Source organism: Sinohyriopsis cumingii, chromosome 18 (genome assembly GCF_028554795.1).
Source record: "Sinohyriopsis cumingii isolate HCF-2022 chromosome 18, ASM2855479v2, whole genome shotgun sequence".
Lineage (NCBI taxonomy): Eukaryota > Metazoa > Mollusca > Bivalvia > Unionida > Unionidae > Sinohyriopsis > Sinohyriopsis cumingii.
The window spans coordinates 88,999,525-89,016,095 of record NC_142978.1 but is presented as its reverse complement, the minus strand read 5'-3'; the positions used below and the strand labels follow the sequence as shown (position 1 = coordinate 89,016,095).

Below are 16,571 nucleotides of genomic sequence, written 5' to 3'. Positions count from 1 at the left end.
ATTTTTTATAGAGGTGAAGATGTTGGATATATGAAAAGCCAGACAACAGGCTTTCTTTCTTACTGTTAATGTTGTATAGTTGTGAAGATGTTGGATATCTGACAAGCCAGACAACAGGCTTTCATCCTTACTGTTAATGTTGTATAGGAGCAGTCATGAAGATGCTGGATGTCTGACAAGCCATGCAACAGGCTTTCATCCTTACTGTTATTACATAACATTCACACCAAGCTAACAGTAGTGGTAAGGAAGGACAGTTCAATTCTGTTAATGTTTAATCAGGTGGGCAAAATTGCTGTTATCCTCAGTTTATGATAAAGGCTGTTCCAGTAAAAACATACCTGGGACCTAGGAAAGGCATTTTAATATGGGGTACTCAGTCATAGATGCAGTTTAGAATTTTCTTTTCATTTTAACATAAACTCGGTGCATTCCAAGTACCCAAACATATATTTTTAAAAATCGGCCTTCATGGGTACCATGTATGTTTAAAAGGAACAACACTAAGCTAACATATGCAAAGTTTATATTATAAAACTAGCCAGTATTCATGTTGGTTCATATAATGTACTTAGCTGGGGCATAGTTTGAGATAAAAGATGGCAATTGAAGCAGTTCTGGTTCATTTGTTGTCACAATTTAAATGATAGATCATCTTTTGTGAAGTAATAAAGTAATATTGAATGGTGAAGTGGAGATCAGACAGTCACAAGACCAATATAAATTTCTGATTTTCAGAAGTGCCACAAGAGGAGAGTGCAAGTTGGTGCCATTTTTAATTGATGCTTACACTAGGTCATGTTAACAAAAATGGATAAGAAATGTTTTTAAAAATAAATATTAAGCTATAGGTCTTGAACTATGTAACAGAAAGAAGCAAGACCAGCAAATTTAGCAAAATCAAAAAATAATTTATTTCTCAAAATTAAAAAGTGAAAATTTAAGAGGAACTTGCATGTCTTTAAAATGACTTCTCAATAATAATGTAGTGTTTTAGTCCACAATGTCAATGAGCACATTGTGATTCCAATGAATAATTTAAATATTTTTTTAAAAACACAGCTTTAAGTGATTTACACAGACTGTTCATAAAACAGGAATGAATACTTATTTACAATATCTCTATATATACATGTTTAACTTGACCTGCAAGACAATAGTATTTTCTACCCATTAACTCATAAGCAAGGTAAGGTCTTGAACTCAAATTCAAGTAAAAGATCTTGGGGTTTTTTTTCTTCTTAAAATCATGACAAAATCAGGAAGGCACAACCCTCAATCATGGACAGAAATTAAGTACACAGTATTGATATACATAGCTATCAGTGGTATAATGTAGTGAGAAAATACATATATCTTTATGGCATGATATGTGTAAAAGCATAACATCACATTAATGGAAATAAACATCGAGTAGTATTACATGTTTGACTTGTTTAAGAAAGCATTCACATAAGTCACTGTCTTGAGTAACATCAGTCAAGCATTCTCTGTTCGCTGATCATGCTGTTGAGCTTTGGTATTCCATCATTGCTTCTAACTATTTTGTGTTCTGAAAATAATGATCCTCTTTGTGAATGGCAATGTTTTTAAGTTGCTGAAAGAGACATATGACTTCCTGGTGAGATATAAGACTTCCTGGTGAAATATATGACTTCCTGGTGAGATATAAGACTTAATGGTGAAATATATGACTTCCTGGTGAGATATAAGACTTCCTGGTGAAATATATGACTTCCTGGTGAGATATAAGACTTCCTGGTGAAATATATGACTTCCTGGTGAGATATAAGACTTCCTGGTGAAATATATGACTTCCTGGTGAGATATAAGACTTCCTGGTGAAATATATGACTTCCTGGTGAGATATAAGACTTCCTGGTGAAATATAAGACTTCCTGGTGAGATATAAGACTTCCTGGTGAGATATATGACTTCCTGGTGAGATATAAGACTTCCTGGTGAAATATATGACTTCCTGGTGAGATATAAGACTTCCTGCCAAAACTGGTTACAAACAAGTTCATTTAGTTTCTTACATATGTGGGAGCCATAGTAGTTCATTTGAGAGGGTTGTAATCTTGATACAAGGGTTGTGGGTTCAAGGCCACCTCAGGTCGACTGTCTCTGTGTGAACATTGAAATGGCACATAGCTCCCATTCCTCTGTAATGTGTCAAAAATGGTATGAAATCATCAAAAATGAACAAGCTTTTTCAAATTTGCTAACCCTAAATTAATGCCGTATCCATTATTCGTACTCTGTGATGTATTCCGATTTTCAATTTAAAATGATAGAATAGCTTTTCTGACACCAGAAGTTGCCCAGAGTTCTCTCTGGGAAGGTTTAGGAACTGCTTTCCACTGCCTTATCATAGCAACTTTGCCTATAAGAGGCCATTCAATGTGTTGCTGCTTGGCTGGTGGTATAAGCATGAATTTTAGTGTAGCAAATGAACTTATGACTTTATTTGAAAGATAAATTGTGCTCAAATTCTTAATCATTATATCCAAATTAAATCAACACGTTGTGCATAATCTGTCATTTATTAAATTTACAGCTTGATACGTCTCACACTGTGTGGTTTTTTGCAAGTAACAAGGCAAACACATCTGATTTTCTGAGGTTGGTTTACATTAAATTTCCAAAAATGGTTACAGGAATGTCTTTGGTATCCAAAACTCAGAGGTTCCAGTTTGTGTAGGTTTTGCAATGAAGAATTTAGAAGAAAACTTAGTTACAAACCAAAATGGTTAGTTAATATAGAATACCAAATTGGAGACACTACAGATTTTAGAAGTGCCAATGTGTAGAAATAACACTGCCACTTCAAGGAGATGACAGATAATTGTAATGTAACCGCTAGATTTACTGACATTGAACTAGACAGGATGGTGCAACAATAGATAATGATGATGATTGATTATGATGACATTTTTAGAAAAATTGGCAATGATTAAAATTTTGATGGTAGCAGTACCAATTATTACAAATTCTTTGTTTCAGTCTGAACTGTTCCAAGATGATCTCTATCCTGATACAGCTGGTGATATCCCTGCTATCTCTGCTGAGGAATGGCATGCAGGCAAGAATGCTGACCCCATCCTTGTAAGTTGGTACATATATACAGTTAAGGCCCTTGCTGTTGGACATATCCTTCTTTGTTTCCAGATAATAATTATATTTGTTATGATTGAATTTCAAGAATATTTTTTTATGCAGGTCAATATTTTATATTTAGTTTAGCAGAATTTGATTGTCAGCATCATATGACAAAATTTAGTAGAATTATGGCCATTGAATGTTAGATACACATTTAATATGCATCTTTAAGGTAAACCTTTTGGACTGTAGTGTTTATGCAATATTTCTTTGTTGATATGCCTCTGCTAAAAAGCAAGCTCCCACCCTCAACCCTGCTTTTATAACTTTTTAGCAGACAGTAGCATACCCCAAAGTGACCCCAGTCAACATTTTTTTACCCTAGTTTTGAACAGATGTCTACAAGAATTTGGAATGTTTGATTTTAAGGAGTCAACAAAATCTTATTTCTTTCATTTTTTCATTTATAAGCAGCATAATAAATATCTTTCAGTTATTAAATAATTAGAAATGGCTGCATGTATTTTTTCTTTAGTGGTATTTGGTGGTTCTGTTAAAATTGATCATTTATAGAAATTGATTGTAAAACATTTTTTTGGGGTTATCTTCTGTAAATATAAAACACTTATATGAATCAGACCATTAATGGTTAGTTGAGCAGTGTGCCATCTCAGAGAGAGGGAACATTGAAGGCAATACTTGCTGCTTGGGGATCAGGCTGTTAGCTGTAATATCATTGTGGGATTGTCATTTTTTTATTTTTTCAAGACTTTTTATCAGTGCTTTTATCAAATTGTCCACTTTTTTTTCTCTTTTAAAGGTCAGAGGAGGACATTACTTTTTTTTGTTTGGAGCTGTAACTTGCCAACTTTTGAATGCATTAATAGACATAGAACTTGATATTGCAGTACATAATGCCATGGACCTATCTGTATCTGGTCAATATAATGTTTTGTGTGTCCAAGCTGTCACCCATAAGCCGTTGTTAAAGATCATGGAATGAAATGTTTCCCCCTTTAAAGTCAAAGCTTGAATGTGTATCACTTGTTCCTATTATGTTTATCAATATCATAGTCCTATCAGGAAGATCAAACTTATGCGAGGATTACTGTTTTTAAATTTAGGACTGTAACTCAAAAGTTGTTTAATTAAACTTATCTTTATCTCACAGCTACTGAATGTGTCATTTATTAAATCTATTTTTGTCATGGCTCTAGTTTTCACATTCTCAAGGATAGTGAGATAAAGAAAATGTTTATTCATTCATCATGACCTAAGGTCATGTAACATAACATATTTTTATGATCAAAGTTTAAAGGTCAGTGCTGTTTTTCATTGTTGGACTGTAGTTCAGAAGCTGTTTAAGTAATGAATGTAAAATATTTTAGGTGATGCGTCTTGTACTACTATAGGATCTTCTCTAGGATACCACTATAAAGATCCTGTCTGCAAAGTTAAGGTCAGTCTTCTCAATGCTACTTACTGGTGACATCATGGCTGACACTCTGAGCCATTAAAAGTATTATTATCCAGCAAAGTAAAATTTTACTTATTTGCTTATTGTGACTTTCATAGCCTGAGCCAGAATGGTATAGTCACATGCCAATATGCATATATTTCTTACCAAATCTTGAACTAAACGCCACATATCCGAGAGGTGAAACTGAATATGCTCATGTCCATGATAATCTGACAGTGTTTCATATTCCAGTTTCAAATCTGTTTAACATAATAGGAAGAATGTGTGTATACTGATACAGAGAAGAGTGTGTTGCATACCATGTTTTATGTCATTTCTCAAGGTCAAGGCAAGAGCACTTCTGGTGTCATGTTAAATTATAACATGTCTATTGATGCATTTTTACACTCGTCATATATTGGAAAAAATTAGGTTGACACTATATCTGTCCATCCTTCTGTTAACTTGTGCTTGTTCAGCAATTTACTCTGTGACAGATGGAAAGATTTCATGAAATTTTTCCTATGTCTATATCATGGCTAGATGGTGTGACACATGCCATATACTAATTTCCACCCCCCACCCCCACCCCCTGCAACTAGGTTAAGTTCCCAACAAGGCAAGGGAAAATGCAATATTTTATTTTAGACATTTTTTGGAAGATACCTTTAAACTACTGAAGATATTTTAATCAGACTTTAAGCACTTTTTAGCTTCTTAATATATTTTGAAGAAATCTGTCTAGCTCTACACCTTATCCTGCAGCTGGCAGTTTTGTTGCTCTAGGGTCAAGGTAGTTGGTAGGGATAATGTGATGTGTGGTAAAGCGTGAAGGTTGCATCACATATAACTGATTTTTGGGGTCATCTTTAAATTTTAAATTGTAATTGTTGAGATGGTTATTCTACATGCTTTTATCATCAGCCCATGTGACACTAATGTGAAATTTTGGGTGATTGCAGTATGCGCATCTTAGCCAACTTTGTAATGGACTTTTCAGAAATCTGTGTATGCATCTATTGTAGTATTGGGTTAATAATGCATAAAAGGGAAGAACATACAAACATACTGACTTTCTGAATATTTCATTTTGGAAATAACTATCCATAAGTTCAGTATGAAGCAAATTTTGGTTCCAAAGAACTCTTCACGTGGACACATTTGTGAAATAGACTAGGAATTTGAAGGGTATTTCAACTTCTAGGAGCTTCATAGAAAGAGAGACATGACATGTACCGAGTGTACCTTCCAACCCTGAAACTAAAGTAACTTATTCTGTTTCATGTTTATGTGGCCATGAAGTTTAGAAACATATGAAAGAACTTGGAGTGTTTAACCTTGAATGTTGTGGAGAAATAAAATCTAACTCTGCCAATGCAGTTGCAACATATGGGTACATATATATGTTTTGTCTTGTCAACTAGATATCACTGAAGGATGGTTACAAGCCTGTAAAAAAGGAAGGAATTAAGGCCGTCAAGAAAAGTGATGCATTAACTAAAATGCCACCCAAAAAGCCAGCTAGCAGCACCACAGCACATGATCACGGTGAAGAGGCTTCTGAAGCTGCATCATCAGGACCTTCACATCCACCGGTAAAGCTTGCTGTCATTACCTTAACCAGCCTAATCACCTTTATAGGAATTTAAGGAAGTGTTAAGCAGATATTACAGTACCTTACATTTTTTACCTTCAGGCCTTAGGATTACAAAATATGTGAATGCATAACCTTCATTTTTCTTCAGAATTCTGATGTCAAATAGGTCAGTGATTCTATGTTAGCCATTCAGATTTCAGAATTTTGAGGAGAGCCTGAGTTTTGAATACAATCTTGGGTCATCAATTAATTTCTTTGGAATTGTATTTTTGTTGCATAGCACTATTTCCATAGTTGTCTTTAGAAAATAAAATGGGTCAAGCAGAGTAATAATATTTTCTACCACATGCTTCTTGCAGTGAGTTGCATATATTTTTAAATTGTTATTCATTTTATTTCAGATAAACTTATAAATTGAATTCATTTATCACTCAGCTTAAAATAATTTTCATTTCTGGTATGCAGTGAGGTTGCTGTGTTACATGATGAGGTATTATATAATACTGTAATATACAGTGCTGAATTATGATAGATTTATGCATATCATAGAGTAATATATTTAATTTTCATATTTTCTAACAGTACTTTCTCATTCTTTGTTCTGCTTTTGTATTTTGGTCATTTGTAGACTTCTTTAGTATGTGCACCAGAAACCTTTCATTGACATTTAATTATTAATTCTTCAATTAGTGATTTTTGCTGTAACTAGACCAGATGAGCTTATGGGATGACTTGATGTCCATTTGTCAGCACAAGCTTGTTATTGCTACTCCTCCAGCATTACTTGGAGGAATGCCATGAAACCATCTACACACATTCCTCACAGGGTCTGATTGGCCATATATGAAAAGGAGCCACTTGGAAATGCAGTATGGCTGCCACAGTGGCCATCTTGAACATCATATTATTTATACTCCTATATCAACATGGCATTTTTTACCTAAACAAACATGGCGCCACTCAGGTACCCAATATGGCAGTTGCCATCTCAAAAGTCTTATTGTTGCTAATGTGGTTTTCACTTAAAGACTTGATATTTTGTCTGTTTATCATCGCTTCAGAACACCAAGTAATAATGAAATCAGATTTTCACCAGAAAACTTACTTTTATGTGTGCTTGGTTCTAAATGAAAATAGTGCTGTTCAGACATCCATTATTGCTGTTAAGTGGTTCTCGTGAAAATATTGTTGTCACTATTCCTGCAGAATCATCATATCAATATAGGGTTTTCACCAAAAATTGTATGATGTCAAGTTGGTCCTAAATGAAAATGGTGCCACTTGGACACCCAATATGACAGTGGCCATTTTGAAAATCGTGTTATCACTACTCCTCCTAAATTTATGGTAATACGAACAGTGATTCATTAAATTTGTACAAGTCATTGTAGGTAATTTTCTGCATGGCATTGTGTGTTAAACTGGTACAATGTTATGTTTTCACTTGTCTTCTCTCCTTTAATAAATTAAATTTTGTGCAGCTGATAACCAAATGCAAATCACATTCATATAACCTTGTAGAAAATTACCCCCACTGACTTTAAAATGGCACTGATTTGTACTGAAATTTCCTTTGCTTAGGTTGTTATTTCGCAGAATGTCACGTTTCTAACTGATATTTAAATTCATTTATGTACTTGAAATAACTGACCTCTTCAGTTATCAAGGTTTGTAATAATCATTGTAATTTGGTGAAGTAATGTTTTAGAAGACTGGAGTAATATACTTGACCATATTAAGCTGGATTTTTAGTTGAATTTTGACATACAAGGCTCAGTTGAACATAACCCAAAATATTCTGTACAAACTGCAGAAATATTTATTATATTGATTCATCATACACATTTTTAACTTGTTTAGTAAAATGTGAGCACATGTAATACAGTAGATAGTCTCCTGACTAGACTGGCAAACCTAAGCTAGGTAAGGATCGAGAACCAAGTTTTGGCATAAGCTGAAACATTAACACTGGATACGTGTACGCTTGTGGAAGTAGGTACAAATAATCAAGACTGAGTGAATGTTTTGTATGCAAAGAACAAAGTAAGGATGTTTTTAAAGTAATGCATTATTTGCCATTACTGTATTGTTTTTCTTTTCTGGGATGCAAGTCCCTATGTCCAAGCTAAATATTCCTTCCTCCAGTTTGGTATGGGAATGTTCTAGACAACTTGAACAGAACAAACAGAGTCCCAGTCTGACTCATTTTTCATTGGCCCATATAGAATAAGCTTTCTCATTTCCTTGGAAATCTGTATGCAATGGATGTGTGCAATTTGCTTGGTAAAAAAATTGCCTTCATTTTGAGTTTTGCAACACTGACATTTCTGTTACCTTTTTGTAGTGACTCAATGTTAATTCCTTTAGTCCTTGCAGTAACTGATTGTAAATGGAGTTTACCAGGTACATTTTAGGCATTTTGTTGACTTGCTAATCAGTGTACCTACTAATTCTTCATGTGATAGGGATAGTACTGGCTCCTCTTTTTTTTTAGTCCTAGATTTTGATGTTTTTTTATTTCATATATATTCCCCATACTCAGGTAGCTATGGATCGGGGAAGCATCCCATGGACTAACTTGCAATTCATTTTCTACATAAGTTTTGTCTTCCGTAATTAAAGGCTTCAAACAGCAGTATTTTGAGCTTTTAAAATGAGTATAGGTACGAGAAGAAAAGAGGATAGCCTGAAGAAAGAAAAGAACAATAAGATGTAAGAAAGAAAAGTGAAAGAAGTGTGGAGCAGAAGAAATTGAGAGACGGGAAATTCCAAAAAGTAATGTCATGTTGAAAGATAGCAACAAGCCGTTGAGCTCAGTAGGGTTTGGAACTGAAGTGCAACTGTACTGTAGATAAATAAGATCAACATGTACTTGAAAGACTTTTCAGTTGAACATAATGTTTACCATTGCTACATCTGTTTTGAATACCTAACTTTTTCAAGAGGTTTCCTAACTTTACAATAGCAGTAACTGTTACTTTGTTACACCCGGCTGAAAAATGGTCATAGTTAAGGGAAAAAATGCACTTGAGATAGTCTTGGTAGGGTTGGAATATCTGTCATTGGTCTTCAGGCAGTGGTCACTGGTCAGTGGAGTTCCCTTATTGGTCAATGGACAGAGATTGGATTGATACCATTCTTTCTCAAGCTGGGGCCCTGAGTGGCTGAGTGGTCTAAAGCGCTTTTCATTATGGATCACTGCCATCTCACCTCTGTCTGCGCTGGTTCATGTCTCGGATTCAGCCGATGTGGGTATGTGAGAAAGCTTGCCAGTAGCTTCTCATGGGTCGGTGTTTTTTTCCGAGGTTTTCCTGGGTTTTTCCTCCACCATTAATACTGGCTGCCATGTATAGCGTATCATGTGCTGAAAAATGGCGTTAAACCCTACAACAACAACAACTTTCTCAAGCTACCAATTGGGTTAGGGTATCTGCCTGTACAAGTACAACTAAGGAAGGGGATTGAATTGACATTTCTCCTGTTTTATGTTCCCTTTCAGTTTCATTGTGATGTGAGGACACCCCTTTCTGTTGAATGAATCTTACTTTTTCTTATGGTGCCATGGATATCCTTGCTTTTGGTCTCAAGGCAGGACAGATGTTACAAATTGCGAACCTCTCTCGACTTTTCCAGTCAGAAAACTGAAGGAATGAAAAGCTCTGTCATTGTCCTAGATTTCATGATAAGAGAGGTCTCATCTCCCTTTCTGAGAGTCTGCAGGATAGTAAAATTACTATATTTTAAAGACTATTCCCTAGTCTCCATTGCAGCTAAGAGACCAGGGGAGGAAATGTCCTGTCTCCGCAGGACAAGAATACTCTTTCTGTGTTGGTGGACTCAGCAAGTTTGCAGAGGAACCACTAAAGTGAACCAGATGACAGAGGAAGAAGAGGTCTGTACATTAGATAAGTTGTCATATGACCACCTCCTTGCATCAGAGCTGTATCTGAAGCTTTTGGGCCTTGGGGATAACAATATTATTTCCAGTTTAGGGAGAATCAAAGGGGTGGCTTCTTCCAGATTTCTGTTTCCACATTCCATGATGGTTGAAGGGCTTTCACAGAAGTGTTTTTGGGTACACGAGTTGATCAGGCAGTAGAAGGGGCTGTTGGTCTCCAGTTCAACATTTCAGTTACTGGTTTCAGCTTCCAGCTATAAGATCCATTCACCAGTTTGACCCCACCTCTTAAATGGAGGACAGAACATTTTAGCTTGAATTCTGGAAAAGATAAACAATGCAATGGTGGCAGATAAGGCATTACATAATTTGTTTATTCCCCAACTACATTTCAAATACCATTTTGGTATTGGATGCAAACTTTTGTATCCAAGTGACCTCTGCATATGAAAGTAATTAATTCGAATCTGGAATTACATGAATTCATTAATTTGAACTCTTACAGGTTGTATTATCAAGGTTTCAGTGTATTAGAAATGTTGGGGAAAATGATGTTTGTTCAGGTGAACCTAGAATTGAAACAATCAATTTTTTACTAATGGTAACTGAAGCTGTGCTGCATTTGATTTTAAGGAACAGAAAGTGTAAGTAAGTGACCTTCACTCAGGGCTTTGAGTTTTTATGGGGTTCTCTTTTTATCTCTGTTTTAGGAAAATGCTAAACCTGTCCCTTCAGGTCAGGTGGAGGTAGTGTATATTATTATTTTAATATTATTAATCAGACATAGAACTGTGCAGCCTAATTTTCCATACCCTGTTATGATTCTAACAACTAAATATGTTTAAGCAATAATGACCATTTAGTTTGTTTACCTTAACATCTTTGTATAATATACAGCCTAGGGCAAATCAAAAATGACTGCTTTCTCTCATTTTTTAGACCATGTTTAGTTTCATGATTTGGTCATTTATTTGTGAGTTCCTGGAAATCAGTAGTAGTATCTTTTAAAGAATCTTTTTTTCTTTTGGTCTCAGAAATGAAACACTGATTCTGTTAAAATTGCAAAATCATGACAAGTTATCAGTACAAAAATTTTCCTATATCAGTGGAATAGGTCAGTGCTGTCCAACCTTTTTGACACCATGGGCCACTGAAAAATGTTTTTCTTGAAGCCGAGGGCCGCAGCAGAAAACTGAAAAGCAACGACTATATAGCTGCTCAAGCTCTGGCAGGCCATTTAAAATTGGCCCGCAGGCTGCAGGTTGGACAGCATTGGAATAGGTCATTAAAACATTAAACATGCTCATTTGAAAGGAGCACCTGTTTTTGTAGAACATTGAATCAGGTAAACTGTTGTATTATGTGCCAGCCGATTAAGGACAGTCCTGTTCATTGTACCCCTGATTTCAAGCTTAGACCCGGATCTGCCATTACATTTGGTGAAATGTTCTCCTCCCCACACTCATGCCTATCATGATCTCTAAGAGACCCAATTATGTGTATAGCTGGAATATGTCACCTTTTTTGGCTTTAATTTTCCAAATATTTATATTTAGGTTTATTCTTTTTTAATGGTACAGTAATTAGATTCTCTTTTCTCCTTTCCCCACAAAAACAAATTGAAATCATTATTTTGTATATTATTACTTTTGCATGCTTCTCCATTAACTGTTCCATGATACCAGTATCACAATTTGGCCTGCTCATGCATAATTGACTAGACTCAGAAAAACTTAAACTGGTGTGCCCTTTTAAAGCATAGTCCATATATATTGACCAGGAGATTCGGAAAAGCTTGATCTATCATGTACCTTCAAAGCACATATATATTGACTAGAAGACTCTGAGGAGCTTTGAACTGATGTGTATGTTCAGAGTATAATTTATATACATATTAACTTGAAGACTCAGAAAAAGCTTGAACTGGTGTGTACATTCAAGGCATAATCCTTATGTATGATTTGATTCTAGTTTGCACAAACTTCTACTTGCTCAGACTGATTAATTTAACTCTCACTGTTTGAACTATCACTTTTCTTGTGCATTAGACATTTTTATTAGTGATGTTAGTTCAGATGTACCTAAAAATGAGACAATAAAATTTTCAACAACAGCCGTAGTTGAATATATACAGTATTTGATAATAAAATTGTGTAAGGTAGTTACTTCCAATAGGAACATTAATATCTGAGAAATTTTTCTCTTTGTTTTAGCAAAATACTAATCCTGTCCTTTCAGATCAGGAAGAGGTAGTGTATGCTATTACTTCAATATTAATCAGGCCTAGAACTGTGCAACCTAATTTGATACTCGTTGACATGAAAAATAACCATTTACCTTCTTTTTCTATTCATCAAAGACAGTATATAATATTCATCACGAAAAAATGACCCTGTGATTTTTGTCATTTTTTAGACCAAAAGGTAATGAGTTGTGAAATTTCTGCCATGTTTCATTTTATAATTTTCCAGATATAGTAATTTTTTTGTGAAATTTGAGCTAATCTTAATAAATAATGATTAATTTAAAAGAATTCAAACATACTGGTTCTGTTTAGTTGGAGAATCGTGAAAAGTTGTTGACAGAAATATCTAGCTATGGTTTCTTAGAATGAATTTGACTGGTTTTCCTTTTAAAATGAAAATCAAAAAACATATAAACCTTTATATGCTTTGTATCTGCACCATAATAGCCATAATTGTACCCAGATACTAAATGAAGTAATATCGAGCCTTGTTTGTAAATTTTTTGAAAATTTCACACTTGTACCCCAGTATTGCTATGAAATTAATACACTTTAAATTCACTGTTATTTGTTATATCCCAGTTTTTGTAAATTTCTTGTTTGCTAAAAATACAAATTTTGATAGCCATCTGTCTGGCACAAACTATGATGGATTGCAATGAAATGGGGTAAATATTTTGGTGAACATACACATTTCGACAAGTTACTTTGCGCCCACAGTTTGTGTTCAAGTTATTGCTATTTCTTGTCTTGTAGCTTAATGCAGTGAAAAGCACATCTAGTTGGCAGTTAGTACCAGTGTTTGATGGATTGCCATGAAAGTTTTAAATATTATGGTTGTTACCTAAAGATGCATATAGCAACAAATCATGGTGGCCCTGTGTGGTTTTGTTAGAATTATTGCCCTTTCTACAAGTACAGGGTGCTGGTTACCTGTCAGCTACATTTTTAAAATGTGTCTGAAATCATTTATGCACTGCAGTTTGAAGAAAAAATGTGGAGTTAATGATGCCAAGTTGATACCCAAAATGTTATCTTATGCCATTATTAAACCTCCCGATATTTAAGGCAGAGTGCCACCTATGGAGGGCAGGATTAAGCACCCTTCTAAAACAGGCTATGGCTACACTGTTCCAAAGCGTGCTAGCTGGTCAGGTTCACTTATCTTATGAATATAAGGCAGTGGTTCTTAACCCATGGGTCACCATGCAGTTTTCAGCTGGTCATCAACCTTAATGATTTGAAATTTCCTACCCGAAGTGGGTTTTTTAAGCATTTGATGGGTGGAGAGGCTCACAAAACACAAACCCAGAAGGTTAAGAACCACTGATTTATGGAAATCGTATCTATCCATCCTAATATGCTGCTGTATTATAAAAAGGCATATCTTTGTTCATTATACATGTACTAATATTATGCAGTGGCAGATCTTTGTTTGATATATGTACTAATATTGTACACTAGCAGATTTTTGTTGGATATGCTACTGCTATTATTCATTGGCAGATCTTTGTTTGATATGCTGCTGTATTATGCAGTGGAAGATATTTTTCAGATATGCTGTTGTATTATGCAGTAGCAGATCTTTGTCTTGGCTGTTTGCAGTTTGATATGCATTAAATACATAGATAAGTGTGTCATGTACATTGTAGTGAGAACTTTTATTGGTGGAACATTTTTAGCAAAATAGTAATATTGCATAACAAAGTCCCATCAGATATTACCATCTGAACTTTTTCAACATATCTAGATCTGCAGTCACAAAATGCAACTAGCCAAACTTGCAACCCATTTTGAACTAAATGAGAAAAGAAAATTGTCAAATTTTATGTTGTTGAAAAAATAGCTCTATAGAATGTATATTCTATTTATTGAGTGGACAAATGTTTGGACTGAGAAGTGACTGAAGCTGATAACTTGCATAAAAATGGAGCAGGTTAATTTATTTGGTACAAAGTAATAACAATCTAAATACACTAAAATGTCAATTATGCAGTTACCATTTCACTGGACTTTTAAATGATTCAGACTAACTGTATTTGCTCTCAGCACTTGGTGTCTTGATTAATTCTCTGTAAATTATTGGTTAATGGTAGAATCAGTGATCCAGATAAATTCAACATCTTCCATTAAATCTGGATAATTGACTTTTTCTGTGCAGAATAACTATGTACCAGAATAAGAATGTAGTTACAGTAAATTAATGATTAAAATTTGCCATCATTGTAAAATCTGTATTACTATCAACATAAGTTTAAATGTATGCTTTTAATACAAAACGTGCAAAAGCTGTACAAATTCTATTTCAGTATAAACTGTGTAGGCAGCATTGATTAGAAATAGAAAACTGCATGCAAAATGGATCAGGTGTATATTCATGATATACTAGTACATATTTACAACCATTTACCTCTATATTTAAAAATACTTATCTGTATACATATTCCATAATACATAATATTTAATAATGTGTCACATGTTGTGGCATGTATTATAGCTTACATCTAATGGAGTATTTTCAAAGCTTCAAGTTTTCTACATATTTATTATATTTGAAGGATAATTTTGTCAGCAAAGAAGTTTTTATGTTTTCATTTTATCAAATTGTGACTTTTATATATGGCTGTTTATAGACCTGTTTTCATTATGTTAGTATAATTCTGTCAAGCCCACATCAATGGAAAGCAAGAGATGCTGGCCTCCTTTCTATCAGCGACAGCTGTGACAAGATTTCAGTTCAACAAGAAGGCCTTAGCTTTTGTATTTTTAAATTACTTTTTATTTTTATTTAAATCTGTGGCTTTAAATGTGATGTGAGACCTAAAAACACTTTCTATTAAAGAACATATATATATTGGTCATATCTGCATATAACAACCATGTGGGTAGGGTACCTTGAAGCAGGTGGTCTTTATAAACAGATCAAAGTTAATTGATGTTTATGTATGGGATGTATGAGTTTGTGTCTTTATGCAGTGGTGGTGGTCCTATTTTTGTATGTTCTGTTCTCTCTCCTTTTGTCAACACAGGGCTTTGACTCGCAAGCATTATTGGAGGACATTAGAAAACTTAAACTTATTGTGAAAGCTCATGAGAGGAGAATTAAAACATTAGAAGATAAGCTTGCTCAATATGAAGCCAATTCACCAGACGAAGAAGAGCAAGAGGATCAAGCATAGTCATGTATTGAAATTATTTTTCCCATTTCCATTTGCTGCTTTGTTGGTTCTACAATATTGTAGAGGCACACATGAATAGCTCTACCACATTATAATACTTATTGCATGGTCATATCAGATGGAAGTTAATTAAACCTAACTTATTAACTTCCAAGCCAAGTTAATGGATAAATTATTTTTTGCAATACTGGTATATTTGGAATAATGTCCATGCTGTTAAAGTTTGCAGATTTACTATATTAATATTGGCATTAGTCGACCTTGAATTGATTTACTTCCTTTACTACATGGTGTTAAGTTTTTGACTCAACTGCAAAAATCATGAGAATTGAACATAGAGATTTCTGCATATTTGTGAGAAACTATTGCATATATGAAGGCATAGCATATGCTTTGGATTTTATTAATGTTTATTCATTTTCATTTCATTACTATTTGATTTTAAAATCTGTTATGTTGGAGTCCATTTTTTGTCTGTTTAATAATATCATCATATTAAAAATTAATGGAAATTGGGCATGTATAAAACTAGGAATAAAGAAAATGACTTATTGTTTTTCTTGGCACTGCTATCAATATGTTCTAATAATATGCTAGAGCTATTCATATCAAATTATTGTAGTACAAGCACATAGGAGGTTTGTCATATACGGATATTCGTGTTTGTGTGTGCATGTTTAGGGTGGCACCTTATTTCCCAATACTAACTTATTGTTATTTTCCCTGTGTATAGTGAATGAATAATCTTGTCATGTTTTGTATCTGATTCTGATAAGGTTTTGCTGAATTTTGTGAAGCACCAAAGATGTGTTTTAGGTTGAAAATTATTGAAGTCTGGCACATTGCCAGTCATAAGGATGACATTTTAGTACCGTCATGTACTTGTCTTTAACGTTCAGCCTGCATTTTTATGACGTATGTATTTTGGATCACACATATGTTATCTTGTACATTTGAGGATATACAAAAGAACTAAATTGTTCACAATGCTTTTTCATTTTTATGAGGTTATTGATGATTATTCATCGGAATTTGTAGCAGAACAATATCATTTCAGACATGCAGTTTTGCACTTTATAGTTTATCAGTTT

At 34.2% G+C, this 16,571-nt stretch overlaps 1 protein-coding gene across 5 annotated transcripts in view; it reads left to right on the top strand.

The window, feature by feature from the left end:
- Positions 1–16,571, top strand: part of LOC149777399 (coronin-1C-A-like) — a 65,346-nt gene that overhangs the window by 37,074 nt on the left and 11,701 nt on the right. Inside the window, exons 9-12 of one of the 5 annotated variants that reach the window (XM_089942008.1) lie at positions 3,007–3,108; positions 5,986–6,156; positions 10,767–10,802; positions 15,331–15,484. In XM_089942008.1, the coding sequence (XP_089798134.1) occupies positions 3,007–3,108; positions 5,986–6,156; positions 10,767–10,802; positions 15,331–15,480 (459 nt within the window). In that variant the 3' untranslated portion in view covers positions 15,481–15,484. Of the gene's footprint in view, positions 1–3,006; positions 3,109–5,985; positions 6,157–10,766; positions 10,803–12,269; positions 12,462–15,330; positions 15,485–16,571 lie in introns of those variants that run through there. The other 4 variants (XM_089942007.1, XM_089942009.1, XM_089942010.1 and 1 more) reach the window with 4 other exon arrangements.